Here is a 14,010-nt window from a genome sequence, read left to right as displayed (position 1 = left end):
GGGATTTACTAACAGCTTTCCAATACCTACAGGGTGGCAAGCAAGAAGAGGGAGCCAGACTCATATTGACAGACAGTGAAAAAAACAATAGGCATAAACTGAAACAAGAGAGGTCCCAACTCAATATAAGAAAAAAAGCCCACAACTTTTCACCGTGAGGACAAATGCAGTTGGACTAGGCTGCCAAGAGGGAGATTAAAAACCTCCAAGGATGGAGACTGCGCAAAACTTGTCTGGATAAAGCCCTGATTAACCTGAGCTGACTCCATAATTGACCCTGCTTTGAGCGGGATGTTGGACCAAAAACTTTCTGATGTTCCTTCCAACCTGAATTTTTCTATAATCCTAAATTTAAGCAATCCTATATACAATGTTTTGCATATGCTTGCACAACTTTCCAGCAACTTTAGACCACAAACCTCCAGGGCTGTGTGAACACTGTCCAATTAACTCAAACATTCAGCACAAGCCTAGATAGAGTCCAACGTTCTTTCTCTCCCCAAATACTACCGCGCCTCGAGATGCAATCACGGCTTCCCAAAGGAAACGTATAAGAAACGCATTTTCCCTGTCGAGGGGAAGCAGAGAGCACAAATCCACATGGTGGAGGCGAGCTGTGTGATGCTCCAGCGGGCTGCGGAGGCTGCAGGGGCCCGGGATGCGGAGCCGCTCCGGTGGGGCGGGCGGGACCCGGCTCCGGAGTGAGCTGGGCGATGGTGACACCCAGTGGCCGCTGCCTGCGCCGAGGGCAGCGCCCAGCTGAGGGGAAAACATGCTGCCAACCTCCCAACTTTGCTACTCTACAAAATTAGTGGGGATTTTTAACGTGTACGTATATGTACACACATCCCCCCATACTAACCATCAAGCACAGTAACCAACATGACAAATGAGCTTCTGTCCTCCAATTTTAAAGTCACATTTTTTAAACAAACTTGGGAAAAGTCATTTCAGGAGTTCTTCTGGCCTAAAAGTAAAGGGTTTTCAGAATGATGGATTAGAAGTGCAGCTTTTAATTTATACCAGCAGGAAAGAGTTTTCAGATCTTAAGGTGTATAATAATCATCCATTTTGCTGACAAACACAACACTGATATGCTCCTTGTCAAGAAAGAGGTGTAAAAAAGAAGAACCAAGTTCTCCATTTACTGTATTAACATTGTCCAAGCCTTGTATGTACAAATCTATAAATAGTTTTAGCATTGAAAGTTTTGCAGCATCCCCAAAAGTTAACGAATATTCATGCTGCTGATTCTTGAAAGATTAGTAATGTCTTCTAATATTAGAGAATGAGGAGAGACAAACAATTCCAACATGTCAGAGATTTGTAGGCACGTTGTCTTCAGTAAATACACCTCGAAACGACCAAATTTCATTTTGTCTTTCCTTTTCTCCTCCTATCAGAAGTGCCATATTTGAACCAAACCATCATAGTTTCATTAAACTTCCACTCTGTTTGACAGATTTCTCTTTGTTCATCTAATCTACCGTTCACTTTCTTAGCTGAATGATGGCGAGATAAGAAACATTTTTGTTACTCTATATAGGTTAGCAGGTACTTGGTTGCACAAGATCTCCTAAGTCCAAAATATTCTTAAAGCACTTCCCACCACTGTCCAAGACCTCCAATTTGGTTTCCAAATTCCCAAAGCAAAGGAATCAGGCAGATGAAGAAAGCCTCTTTTCAACATGCGTTCCAGTGACCCACCATTTGGCTACTTTGTATTTTGTGCAATTACAAGTTTCATAAAATGTCCACTGTAACAAAATTAAACAGAAATAACAGATTTCTAATAATTAAGTAAAAAACACAGCATTTTTCTTGTGACATAGTCAATACAGAGACCTGGGTAATGCAGGTTGGCTAACCTCTGCATCAGAGAAAGAGCAATGCTGCAGACAGGTTGTCTAGTTTGCTCTCAGATTTCTCAGCAGGCTTCTATAGATTAAGTAATTAGGATTCTGCTGCATTGCTGCCTTTCCCCCGCTCTGGTCTTTACTTCGCAGCAGTAACAGAACTAGAGAATATTTTTTTGCACAGAACTGGATCCTCTGGAACTCCCAACAACTGGCACATGACAGGCAGGACACACAGACAGTCCTCATCCATGTGACATAGCAAACACTTGAAAACATCTATAGATACACAGATGAAAAACATATTTTACACTGTGCGGGTATAAAGGCCATGTGGATTACGAGAGGTGCTACAAACAACACAGTACAGCCACCTTCTACTCCTGGTCAGCAAGACAAACAGCAATACTCACATGTGTACAGCCAATTTAATGCACAGAATCTGACATTAACAAGATTTACACCCCACAATAAATGGCACAGCAGGTGCAGCAGGGAAAGCTACACAACAAATATCTGAATGTTAAAAAGCAGGTCCAGGCTCTAGAGAATTCACTCAGTGAGAAGCTGATAACTCCCAGCAACTATCCCTCCCGGATTTTTCTCACATTTAAACATTCTCTTTTAAACACAGGAGTAATTAACAAGATGTAGCATAAAATGCTGTACTTTTCTGAACTGTATTCACCTGATAAAGTCTTTCCATCCTAAAAAGTTCATGCATATACATATTCTTCCATTTCTCATTTTTTTTATCAATATACAGTGCCAGATATGATTTAAACACAGGAAAAAGAGCATATACTATACGTTGAGCAAATAGTTTTCTTTAATCACCAGTACAGACAGTATGTCTCTGGCATCCAGGATGTTGAAATGAAAGAATAAGAAGCAGAATAAAAAAAGTAAGACAAAACTGCAAAACAACTTCAGAAATAATTCCCACTTCCAGCTTCAATGGAAACTGAACATTAACTTAAATAATGCTTACTTATAACATTTTGTTTTCCACTGTGAGGATTAGACTCAATTCAAACTTCGAAAAAAAAATGATTCTTTAGTATCAAGGACAGAACTATTATAGCTGATTAGCCAAGTTTTGTATGGAAGAATTACTGATTATAAATGACAAAATTATTAATTTCTATGAAGCTTAAGAAAATAGCTCTTCTCTCTCTAATAATGCCAGCACTTACCAATTCAAACCTCTGTGTTACATTTACATTTCTCTAATTAATCACAAATTTATAAGCCTGCCCAAAAGACTAACTTCACTTCTTCAAACACAATCAAAATCAGCAACTCCACCAGAGGCCCCCTAAGAAATAATTCTTATGCTTAATTTATACAGCTGAAATGAAAGAAAGAAAAGGCTAAATTACCAACACTGTCATTTGTTAGCAGCAATAAAGACTCCTTACATAAGGATAAAGAGAATTAAATGACCAAAAGGAAGGAATTAAGCAGCAAGAAGTAAAGCACATATCAGTTTAGGTACTTACCAGACTCACAAATTGGAAGTCTTTGTAACTTGATTTACAACTAGGGAAGTAACCAAACCACCATACATACACAGATTTGATAAAAATTCAATACAAAAAACACCCCTCAAAAATTCATAAGCTTACCCCAATTATTTTTCAATTACATTTTCAAATAAGGTTTAACATTTAAAAATTTTACTCTGAATTCTTTAAGTACATTATTTGATTTTCTTTTGTTCTTTTTGTTCAAGCACAAGAAAAGGAGAGGCTCACCAAGACAAAAATATATTACCTTGTATTTAATATTTCACCAACAATTTCTTGCAGCTTGTCAATAAAATTAACAAAGCTGGAAAGCCCTTTTACATGGGCTCTTAAAGGATCATACAAAGAAGATGCAGAATCTCTTCCTCCAAGTTCTATGGTCCGGATAAAAGATGTTGCCATCTATTAGGAGAAAATTAGCCAGAAATATCAAACTATAGACAGACATGGGCTGTGCATACATTAAAATGAGCCTTTCCTACAGGTCTGCAACTTGTGTAAAAGCTGGCTGATAGCATAAATAGCTTCGCCGAAATCAAACAACAGCTCCTAAATACGAGCTCTGTGCATCTCAATTTTGGCAAGATCAATACTTAAATAGAATAATTATATTAAAAAAAAAACCCACAAGCCAAAGTAAAAAAAAAAAAACCCCAAACTAATTTGTTGTTTACATCAGCCTTTTGAAAGCTTAGGACAAAATCTTACTAAATCATCACACAAAACTCTCTTGTTTTTGTGGCTGTTCAAATGCTCCTGGCTGGCCTCACAAAACTACTCTTATATTCAAGGGGGCTCTCTGTGACCCAAGGACAATTTTAACATAAACATGTAAAAGTTGACTTCAGCTCATAACAATTTTCAGAGATGCAAGCAATGTATATTCAAACTTATCAGAAATAATGACAGCTAAGGCTTCTGTCATTCTGAAAGTGTCCATATATTTTTATATGCTCTAAGATAATGAAGATGTGCCAAAAGCATATCTTAGAGTACAACCCCCAAAATTTTAAGGCAACAGTAAGAACAAAAACCCTAGCATTTATCCAGGAAGGTTAAAGTAAGGATAATAATCCAATGCATTTGACACAGACGCAGTAATGTTAATTCTACACACAAATTTTAATTTCAGAGTGCAGAGCTAAATCATAAAGGTCTTAGGGCTGGAAAGAGGAAAAACTAGACTTACTCTAGCACAGAAAGTAAACCCGCCAGTATTCCTGTCTTTGTGCTAAAGATTTCCTATGGATCAAGTACACAATTCATAGGACTTTGCCTTCCCAATGGAAAATACTCTCATTTTCAGGATTTCTACAAGACACAGACGCCAGAAAAGATGACTTCTTTACACAGCAGAGAAGTTTCCCCTCTGGCAACTGTGAAGATGACGTGGTAAATCCAGTCCAAACACATACAGCTTCTTATACAACATTAACAGAGCATTAGGAGCTAAAATAATTAAACCTGGAACTGAGATTTCACAACTTTTCCATATTTATTCAACATAAAAGTTTGAGAAACCAGCTGCTTCAGTGACTACATACTTTTAACTCAGACTGCTATTGTCTGCACTGAGGTTACACTGCATGCAAAATTTAATTACTATTTTGAGTATGAGGGACTACAGTGGTTCTTTGGAGAAAGTTAAAATAAGGTAAAAAAGAATTCTGTTTTTGAGATGGTTCTGTGCTGACAACTACTGCAAGATCTCATTTTAGAACTTTTGAGATACACACAGAAACTATTTTTTCTGTCCACCTTGAGATCCCATGACCAAACAAGAAACCATTTCTCCCCACAAAATCTATTGTCTTTGTTGCTTTAAAATCCTGCTCATGGTGGTGCTTGACTCAGCTTGCAAACACCAGTGTTGCATATTAGATTAAAGCTATATTCTCTGTTTGGAGATCTAATTTATTTGCCCTGACTTCCAGGCAGATTCATTTGACACACATACCAGAAAAATAGACATTTCTCTCTCCTGTGAAGCATGTTTCAGGTTAGTGAAGGCTTCTCTACCAAGTCCTCTGTCAGGAACATTTAGGATATGAGCTAATGCCAGATCATCCTTGGAATTCACCAAAAGGCTTAAATATGAACAGACAGACTTCTTTGCCAGGATTGTCACCTGCATGAGAAAACATCACACAAATTGGTCCTCCTGCTGCTGAAAATAATGTTGTATTTTATTTTAAAGTTAATTAGACATGTACTGATGTAGTTTTTGGAAGAGTAAGCATTCATCTTGCATCATTTCAAAATGCTACTTTACGCATGAGGATTCTGGAAGCCTTGATGAAAACAAACATGACAAATAAGTTAGAATTGCATATATGGTACTTGAATATTCACAAGGTGTTTGAGGGTTATTAAAATTGGTTATAAATTTCTCTTTAAAAACCTCCCCACAGATATCCCTTTTCTATCTCAAAGCAAATACTAGCACCATTAAACCATGTAAGAGTTTGTCATTAACTTCAAAAATACTAAGATTTTAAACTACTTGCCAGCTCTGCCACAGATTCAGTAATCTTTTCTTTTAACTTCCAGGGGATTTCAATCAAAGAAACTCCACTGACTGAGTTTGGACATAAATTGTGGTCCAGCCCCACCCACATAACCAATATATAACATCGTAATTGCTAATATTGTAGCACTGTTCAAGACCCTGTGACAACAACAGCCCCAGAACAGAAGAATTTGCAGTTTTCTTGCAAGCAAAGAAAAAAAAAAAGGCCATTAAGAGAAGAACATGCAACAAAAAAATTTATACCTGCTATGGAATATATTCTCATACCACAGTACGTAAACAACAAACTATAGTTACAAAACCAAACATGTACATGTGACAGTCCACAAAGACAGTCCTCAGAGGAGGAAAAAAGAGCAAGGAATATTTTTACTGCACAAGTCAAAGCAGTAAGAAAGCCACTGTGTTAGTGGTAGAAGCGCTGTTTAGGGGAGAACCTCAGTTCAGAAAATATTTTCTTGTCCAGAAATATTTTGAGTTATATCCAAAGATTGCTTTGAAATTGCCATTTTTTATGGTAAAATCAAGTCTGGAAATTACTAAAGCTCCAACATTTCAAATAGTGCTAGAAAGTACCCAGAGATTCTTATTTTGGTAAAGGTTGAAATGGTAAAGGGAGAGAGTCCTCAAGTCCTCTATTGGGACAGCCAAACTTTGTTTGCTTTGCAACAGCTACCATCACAGTGGCTATTCAGATTTCTTGCATATGTAAGGGACTACAAGCTAATAAAATGAAATCAAAGGAGATTACTTCAGTTATTTAATGTGCAGTCAAAACAACGTTTGAGTGATGGTGTATTTGTAGAAAAATTTGTTCTACATCAAGTGCCTGTCATGCTGGACTGCTCTCCAGAATCTAAATTTCAGCACATAGCCTCATACACACCTACAATATACTTCAAGTGATACAGAGTTTGGATATGCAGGTTGGTTTTTGTCAACCCAGCCACATTTGAATAACAATCATTGAAAAATAAAACTATGCTATATTTCATCTTTTCAATAGATACAGAACATTACAAGAGACAAAAATAACTTTTACCTTCACATGCTCCTGGCCCTGTCTGTTGATTTGTGTAGGAGTAGAAAGAACAGAACCATTATTTTCTTGTGCATTCATTACACCAGAAATAAACTCCAACAGTTGAACCTTTAATAAAGAGATCATAATAAACTTAAATATGAGGAGGACTAGAAAGCAAAAGTGGGTTTAACACCTGGCGTAACCTATCTGCCACTTTGCTAGTGTTTGAGGTTAGCACAGTACTTACAGTCTACTTTTACTTTCAGTCTTTCAAAGTACAACTGCTCTAGTAGAGAAATGAAGCGTAAGATGAAAATTAACTTAGAAATTATCTCAAACACTTATGTTATACACTTGCACTAAAATTCACTGCTTACATTTTGGAGAACATTAATATGTTATGCCAAGTTCAGGAAGAGCACATTGACCCATCTAAGTTCTCTGTCCTCCCCATGAAAAGCAGGAGGAAAAGAAAAACACATTAAAACCCCCAAATAAACAAAAGACCCGGAATAAACTACAACAGAGCTGTAATTGAGTGACTGAACTGGGACGTCTGAAAAAAACTCCTAACATGCAAATACATATATTACACAGAAGTTTTGTTATAAAGAGCATGGTGTTTTCAAAAGGGTAATCATTAAAAACATTTTGGCTGCACATCAACTAAAACTCCATGACATGTTAATTCCTAAGCTTTGTTCCAGTTTTATCAAATCTCTACAGTTTATTATTATTATTCTCATTCCAATTTATGGCAAGGAGTCATTTATTCATAGAAGAGTTGTGGGACCTCACTATCCAGCAGTATGATAGAGAAATAATTTTTGAGTGAATTTAAAATCCCTTTACAAAATGTAGTAATTTAAACTCAAGGACTTCCCCAAAGTTGTGAATAATCCAGACCTCCTGGGTGTAACTAGATATGTCATAAATCCACAACTGGAACCAAAAATCTGCCAAAATAACATATGAGATCAAACAAACATAATACTTACAGGGTATATACTTTCATCTTCAGCTAAAAGTCCAAGACTACAGCACTTCTGATATATGTCTATTAAATCTAACATATTGCTTCTTGCTAAGAAGGCATGATAGGCTTTTTTCACATCAGCATAATTTTCAGGTTCCTTCATATTTTCATACAATCCCAGTTTGTCATGCAACAAATAGTTCCATGTTTCCAACACATCACTAAGTGATACTGTGAAGTCTCCACGGCGCTAACAGAAGCAAAAAAAGCAAAAAAATATGTTTCATATTCAGCACAGTTTTGAAAACAAATTTAAAACAATATGCAAATATATAAACAACAAACATATATCTGAAAATCATTATAATTTAAATTGGCCGGAAACAAAGTCTTACTTACAGCTTCGCATTGACAGTTGAATTTTGTTATATTCTGTCAGTATTTCTTCCTGATCTTTAAAATACCAGGCATGTATATTAAACTTCACTCAAGAGAAAATAGTGAATGTTGCAGGACTACTCCTTACATAAAGTTCTTTATTTGCAGAAATAGTTTTCAGCATTGGAGGCATTCACTTCTCAAAGGGAGTAAATATGGCTCCCTCACTTTGTTTCAAGCAGTAAACTGGGAAAACATATGCCAATTAAAAAAAAAGGAGCTTTTCTTTCTTGTGCTAATACAGTTATACTTTATCATAACACTGACAATGCTGCTACACAGTTCTAATAAATATATTAAAGCCATGCACATCCCTCTGTTACTACTACTATAATTAACATTAACTACACAGTATAGACTACATTCTTCTGGTGAAAATTATCAAATTTTGTTCCATGTGCCTCTTTGCCATCTCCTCCAACCACTTGCTCTCACCACCTTCTCTTTCACAACTTGTCCTCCTCATTTTTGTCCACATCCTGCTCTTTAAACTGAGTATCAGTTCCCAGCTCCTGTTGGTAAACTTTTGTCCACACTTCTGGTATCTAAAGCACTCCCCAATATGTGGCAGCAAAAAAAAAAAAAAAAGGTGTTTTTCACCACATAACATGAGATAAATGCTGTGTGACCAAGTTTACAAGCCTTGTCTTGCACTGTCCATACAGGTAGATGGCTCCTGTCTACAGCAAAGGTTTAATTCTATTTAATTACATTTCCATATTAAGCAAATTAATTACTTATAAACACCATTAGCAACAGAACACCTAAAATAAGAAAACATGAGAAGTTCTAATAATTTACATTGTTACAGCCCAAAATATCCCTCCTTTGGGTTCTAACACATTTAGCACAACTTTCTCAATAGATCTACACAATCCTAAAATCCTGTCAGTCAACTATTTTGATATTGCCTAGGTGAAGAACAAGGAGAGAAAATTAAAGAACACGCACACATATTAGCTGCAGATCACTTTTCTGCCTTCTTATTTGTGCACGGGTTATGACAAATCAGCACTATGAACTTACATATTATTCCACATAGCACCAGAATGTTAAAACTGCACATGTGTTTTCTGAAAAGCACCTGATTTTCATTTCAGCCCCTCAAAGAATTAAATATGTAATCATATTATAACTCAATTTAAACAGATCAAAGCAGCAGTAGATGGGGGAAAAATGTTGTTTTCTCACTTTATTTTGAATCAAAATCCTTCACGAGTACCAAGTTAAAGTACAACTTCATAAGGTATCTAATAAATCAAAACCTTTCCTCACCAGATCAAGGGCCTGCAGAGATTACCAAAGTTTATGTTAGTGCTGCAAAAATATTTTAAATCCAAATATTGCATTCCAGATATTAACCTTTGTGATCAAGCATTTACTGTGATGGCATATTCCATTACTTACACAGTCATTTTGTCAAGTCACTGGTTTTAAAATTAATTTTAAAAATACTGTGGTGTTTTGCAGCAAGCATTTGTCAATTGGCTAATAGCTTAAGGAAGTTCAAAGTCCCATGTTTTCATTCTATTATGGGCAAAGCAAGTATTTAATTTCATAGGAATCGAACCAATATAGTATATAAAGTACCTTCACTTCCTGGTAATACATCATATTAAGTTACCTGGGGACTGTGGTTTTAGAATGTCTGAAATCCAGTAGCAACATTTCATGCTTAAAGACACCATTTTTTACTATTTTGAAGGTATTGCAAGTTTTCTAGTGCTAATTACATAGCAAATTAATTTCTATTTTGACAGCAAATTGTTTCAAAAACCAGAATGTTGTGCATTTCAGCATCAAAATATTTGGCTTCCACCTTCCCCAAACAAAGGCTCACCAACCAGTTTAGGAATATGTGTGTAAAAGACTGCTGTGCTGAAGCACCACGTCTGTGTTGGGTCTATTCTTTCCAGGCATAGTCCTAGACTGCAGCATTGTTTTCTGGCTTTGTCCTTGAGTTGGGTGTCCTAGATTGCCAAGGAATATATATTTTATCTACCATCTGTTAGAGGTATGGCAGCTGTCTTCTGTTAATTGCACAGTTTTTCCTTATCTCTTCCACAACCAATCCTCCCTCCGGGGACACAACTGCTGATAAGGGGCCACTGAAGGTCACTGCATGACTGATAAGAATTACAGCAACCCATTGTGAGATGCTCCGCCCAGAGGGAGGAGCCAAGCATTCCCAACTGGTTATTATCTGAGATCTTGGGACACCAGAACAGCATCCCCACTGGATTCCCAGAGGAACAGCTGCCTCTTCCACTGGATCTTCAGAGGAAGATTCCACCCTTCTACAGGATCCCTGCTCCAACAGAACCACACCTGATGCTCCAGGAGGACTTCAGCCACAATTCCAACTGGACTGCTACCAGCATCCTGACCAACAGGGTGCCAGGTTATGTTCTGACTCTGTCAGTGTTGTTTCAGTTTACTGCATTGTTCATTTTATCTTTTTGTTTTCTTCCATATTAAAGAACTGTTATTTCCTGTTCCCATATTTTTTGCCTGAGAGCCCCTTAATTTTAAATTTATAACAATTTGGAGGGAGGGGGTTTCCAGTTCAGGGGAGGATCCTGCCTCCCTTAGCAGACACCTCTCTTTCCAAACCAAGACATTGGGCAACTGCACTCTTGTCACCTCTAGCCCTGCTGAGCTGTCCCTGCTTCCCTACACTCTCACACAGCAGAGGAGTTCCCCAACTGTAGTACATAAAGCACATTAGGGTAGGAAAAAGCATTTTTAATAAGTTTCCCATCATGCTGATAGAGCTGTGCACGGACTGATAAACTGGTTCATGTGAACACAAGCACGTGGACATCGGACAGCTGTGCAGAAGCAGTGAAGCTACAGGTCAATAGCCTAAGCTTAGAGAAATTACAATATTATAAAATAATAAATAAAATGACAATGGCATGGACACTGAACACTTTAGGGTTTTTTGTGGGTGAGGGGGAGTGTTGAGGGACAAAGTAACAAAGTACCAGGGCCCAAGAGAGTAGATGCTCTGTTTAAAGATTACTAGAGAGCTACTATACATATGGGATAGTGGAACAGTAGTTGCAACAGGAGAATCACAGAATAGGAAAAGAAAAACTGTACTCACCCAAACAACAATCCAGCACTTTTTAAAGCCAACCCTATCAATTACAGTGGTAATAAAAACAAAAGACTGAAAATTTAGAACCCTGTTGGTTAGAAACAAAAAAACAAACCTCCACACATCCTTGCTTCCCCTTCTACGCCTCAAAACAGACACCTGTAATACTATAGAGGGAGGAGTGGGAGGGAGAAGAAAAAGTCCTATTGATAAGCTAGGAAAGATGCATCAAGACTTAGGTAGCGAGAGTTTTAAGACAATTCAAACAACCTCAATTGTTAAGCAAAACAAAAATACACAAAACTAACTTACAGATAGGATGTGATTACACAGGTTATGGGAAAGACAGTAGAACGGCCTCAATAGGTAATTTCCTCTTTTAAAAAAATGCTGGGAAATATTTATTACTCCAAATTCTTTTCTAAAGAAGGGCCTGTCCCTTGTAGAGAAGGCTACTCAGCACTGGTGAGACCAGATTGAAGTACTGCATCCAGTTCTGGACTCCTCAGTATGAGGGAGACACAGAGGCACACTGGAGAGAAGTCCAACAAAGTTCACACACCACCCACAGAGTCTTTAAGGGACAGGAGCGCCTCACACATGAGGAAAGTCTGAGAAAGCTGTGGCTGTTTAGTCTGGAGAAAAGACTGCTCAGGGAAGATCTCCTCAATGCATACAAACATCTGAAGTGAGGGTGCAAAGAGGATGGAGCCAGGAGATTTGTTAAGGTGGTAGGAGCAGAGGCAATGGGCACAAACTGAAACATGCAGAAGATTCTCTCTGAACATCAGGAAACACCTTTGTACTCTGAGGATGCCTGAGTACTGGCACAGGTTGTCCAGGGAGGTTATGGAGTCTCCATCCTCAGAGACAATCTCAAAGACACCTGGACAGGTGCCCTACTTGAGGTAGGCTGGATAAGATGACCTCCAGAGTCCCCTTCCAACTTCAACTCTTCTGTGATTCTGTGAAAAATTAATCATGCTGAGGAACAGCCAAGACAACCTCTCTTAGTAACATCATCACAAAATATTGCAAGCAACATATCACATAAAATTGCTACAAAGTTAGTTAGGAGTATCTCATTACCAAAAGGGAGACAGATAGTTTAAAGGAGCAACACTGTAAAACTCCCCATATTTCTTCATTTTCCAACATGGAAACAATAATTATGGAAATAATTTGAAGAAATACAAGACACCAAACAGAACACAATATTCTTCAGTCAACACGCAAAATGCACTCATGGAAGCACAGAACAGAACTAAACCACATACCAAAACTGCTTTTATGCAAAATCAGAAATATACAAACAAATTTCAAAAGGGAAGATATATTTCTAAAATCAATGAAGCAGTTTTTCCTCCAGTATCAAAGTTCTCATTTGAGAAGAGATTTACAGCACATTTAAGTCTGACAACTTAAACTCACAGATTCTGGAAAAATAATTGTTTTATACGCTTCAGTTTCCCATGCCAGTAGCTAAAACAGCCATAGGCTGAAAATGACAAGTGATGATTTGACCTAATAACTCATTTTCTACCCCTGCTGATTCACAGGTACAGTCAACTTAAAGCAATTACTCTCAGCTGAACTTCGTCTTGAAAACTGTTATTACTATTTCAAACCTTGAGAAAGGTTCTTCTTGAAAATGTTCCTAGATTTTAGACCTATACTAATCAGTCTAGGTGAAAGGTATTTGCTTCCATCACAGATCTTATGCCACTTGTCTTTATGCCACACAGCTACAACCATGCCACAAACCAAAGTATTTTCAGAGGGATTCAGAGCATAGATTTTTTTTTCTTTCATCCCTGCTGTTTGATCAGGGTTTATCACACTTTTTGCTACCCTTATTCTGGCGAAATTTAAGGTTAATAGATTATGAAGCTTTTAAAATGTCCTAGAGTTCTCCTAAAAGCTTTGTTATTTTTCACTTCCACTGTGGATACAGGTACCAGTTAAAACACCAAATCCATTAAAATTGTCCAGGCTTCTAAAGGAAGAGAAGTGTATTTTGGTTGTTTGTGATATGTTGGATGTGTTGGGTTTTTCTCAATACAGCCTCTCAATAGCCTGTTAATAAAATTATTTTTATTGCAGCAATTGACTTCACCAAAATAGATTTCCATTCTACATTGCTAACAGTTCAAAATTATTGTATTTAAATCAGAAACCTAACAAGGGACATGCCTACAACTGTAATATTCTGCATCTTATTTGAAGATTCACTGCTGGACAAAATAAACCAGACAGATTTTGCTTTAAGACTGTGAACTTCAAAATGGATACTATCTAAAGAAATTGTGCTTCAGAGGCAGAACATGCAAAGGCTAAAATAATTTTAATTCACATATCCAAGCAAAGGTTTGTCTTATTAGACCAACTAGTATAATCAGAAAAAACAAATCAGGGTTTTGCAAACTTCTTTCTTCAGATACAAAGGAGAAGCTAAACATTTCAAAATTAAATTAGGTGAAAATAACTACTATAATTTTTGTTAGACCATGTCTGAAAGAAAAGATATTTCTGGAAGAGAGGAATATTATCTAGA

At 37.2% G+C, this 14,010-nt stretch overlaps 1 protein-coding gene across 1 annotated transcript in view; it reads right to left on the bottom strand.

Moving 5' to 3' along the window:
- Positions 1 to 14,010, bottom strand: part of LOC121332814 (PARP1 binding protein) — a 39,467-nt gene that overhangs the window by 22,766 nt on the left and 2,691 nt on the right. Inside the window, exons 3-6 of the mRNA XM_041398632.1 lie at positions 7,938 to 8,165; positions 6,958 to 7,065; positions 5,343 to 5,513; positions 3,633 to 3,787 (exon numbers count right to left, since the gene is read on the bottom strand). Coding sequence (XP_041254566.1) covers positions 3,633 to 3,787; positions 5,343 to 5,513; positions 6,958 to 7,065; positions 7,938 to 8,165 — 662 coding nt within the window. The remainder of the gene's footprint in view (positions 1 to 3,632; positions 3,788 to 5,342; positions 5,514 to 6,957; positions 7,066 to 7,937; positions 8,166 to 14,010) is intronic.

The sequence above is a fragment of the Onychostruthus taczanowskii genome, unplaced genomic scaffold, assembly GCF_017590055.1.
Source record: "Onychostruthus taczanowskii isolate IOZ18803 unplaced genomic scaffold, ASM1759005v1 scaffold15, whole genome shotgun sequence".
Classification (NCBI taxonomy): domain Eukaryota; kingdom Metazoa; phylum Chordata; class Aves; order Passeriformes; family Passeridae; genus Onychostruthus; species Onychostruthus taczanowskii.
The sequence above is the reverse complement of the archived record's forward strand: the minus strand, read 5'-3'. Positions and strand labels throughout refer to the sequence as shown.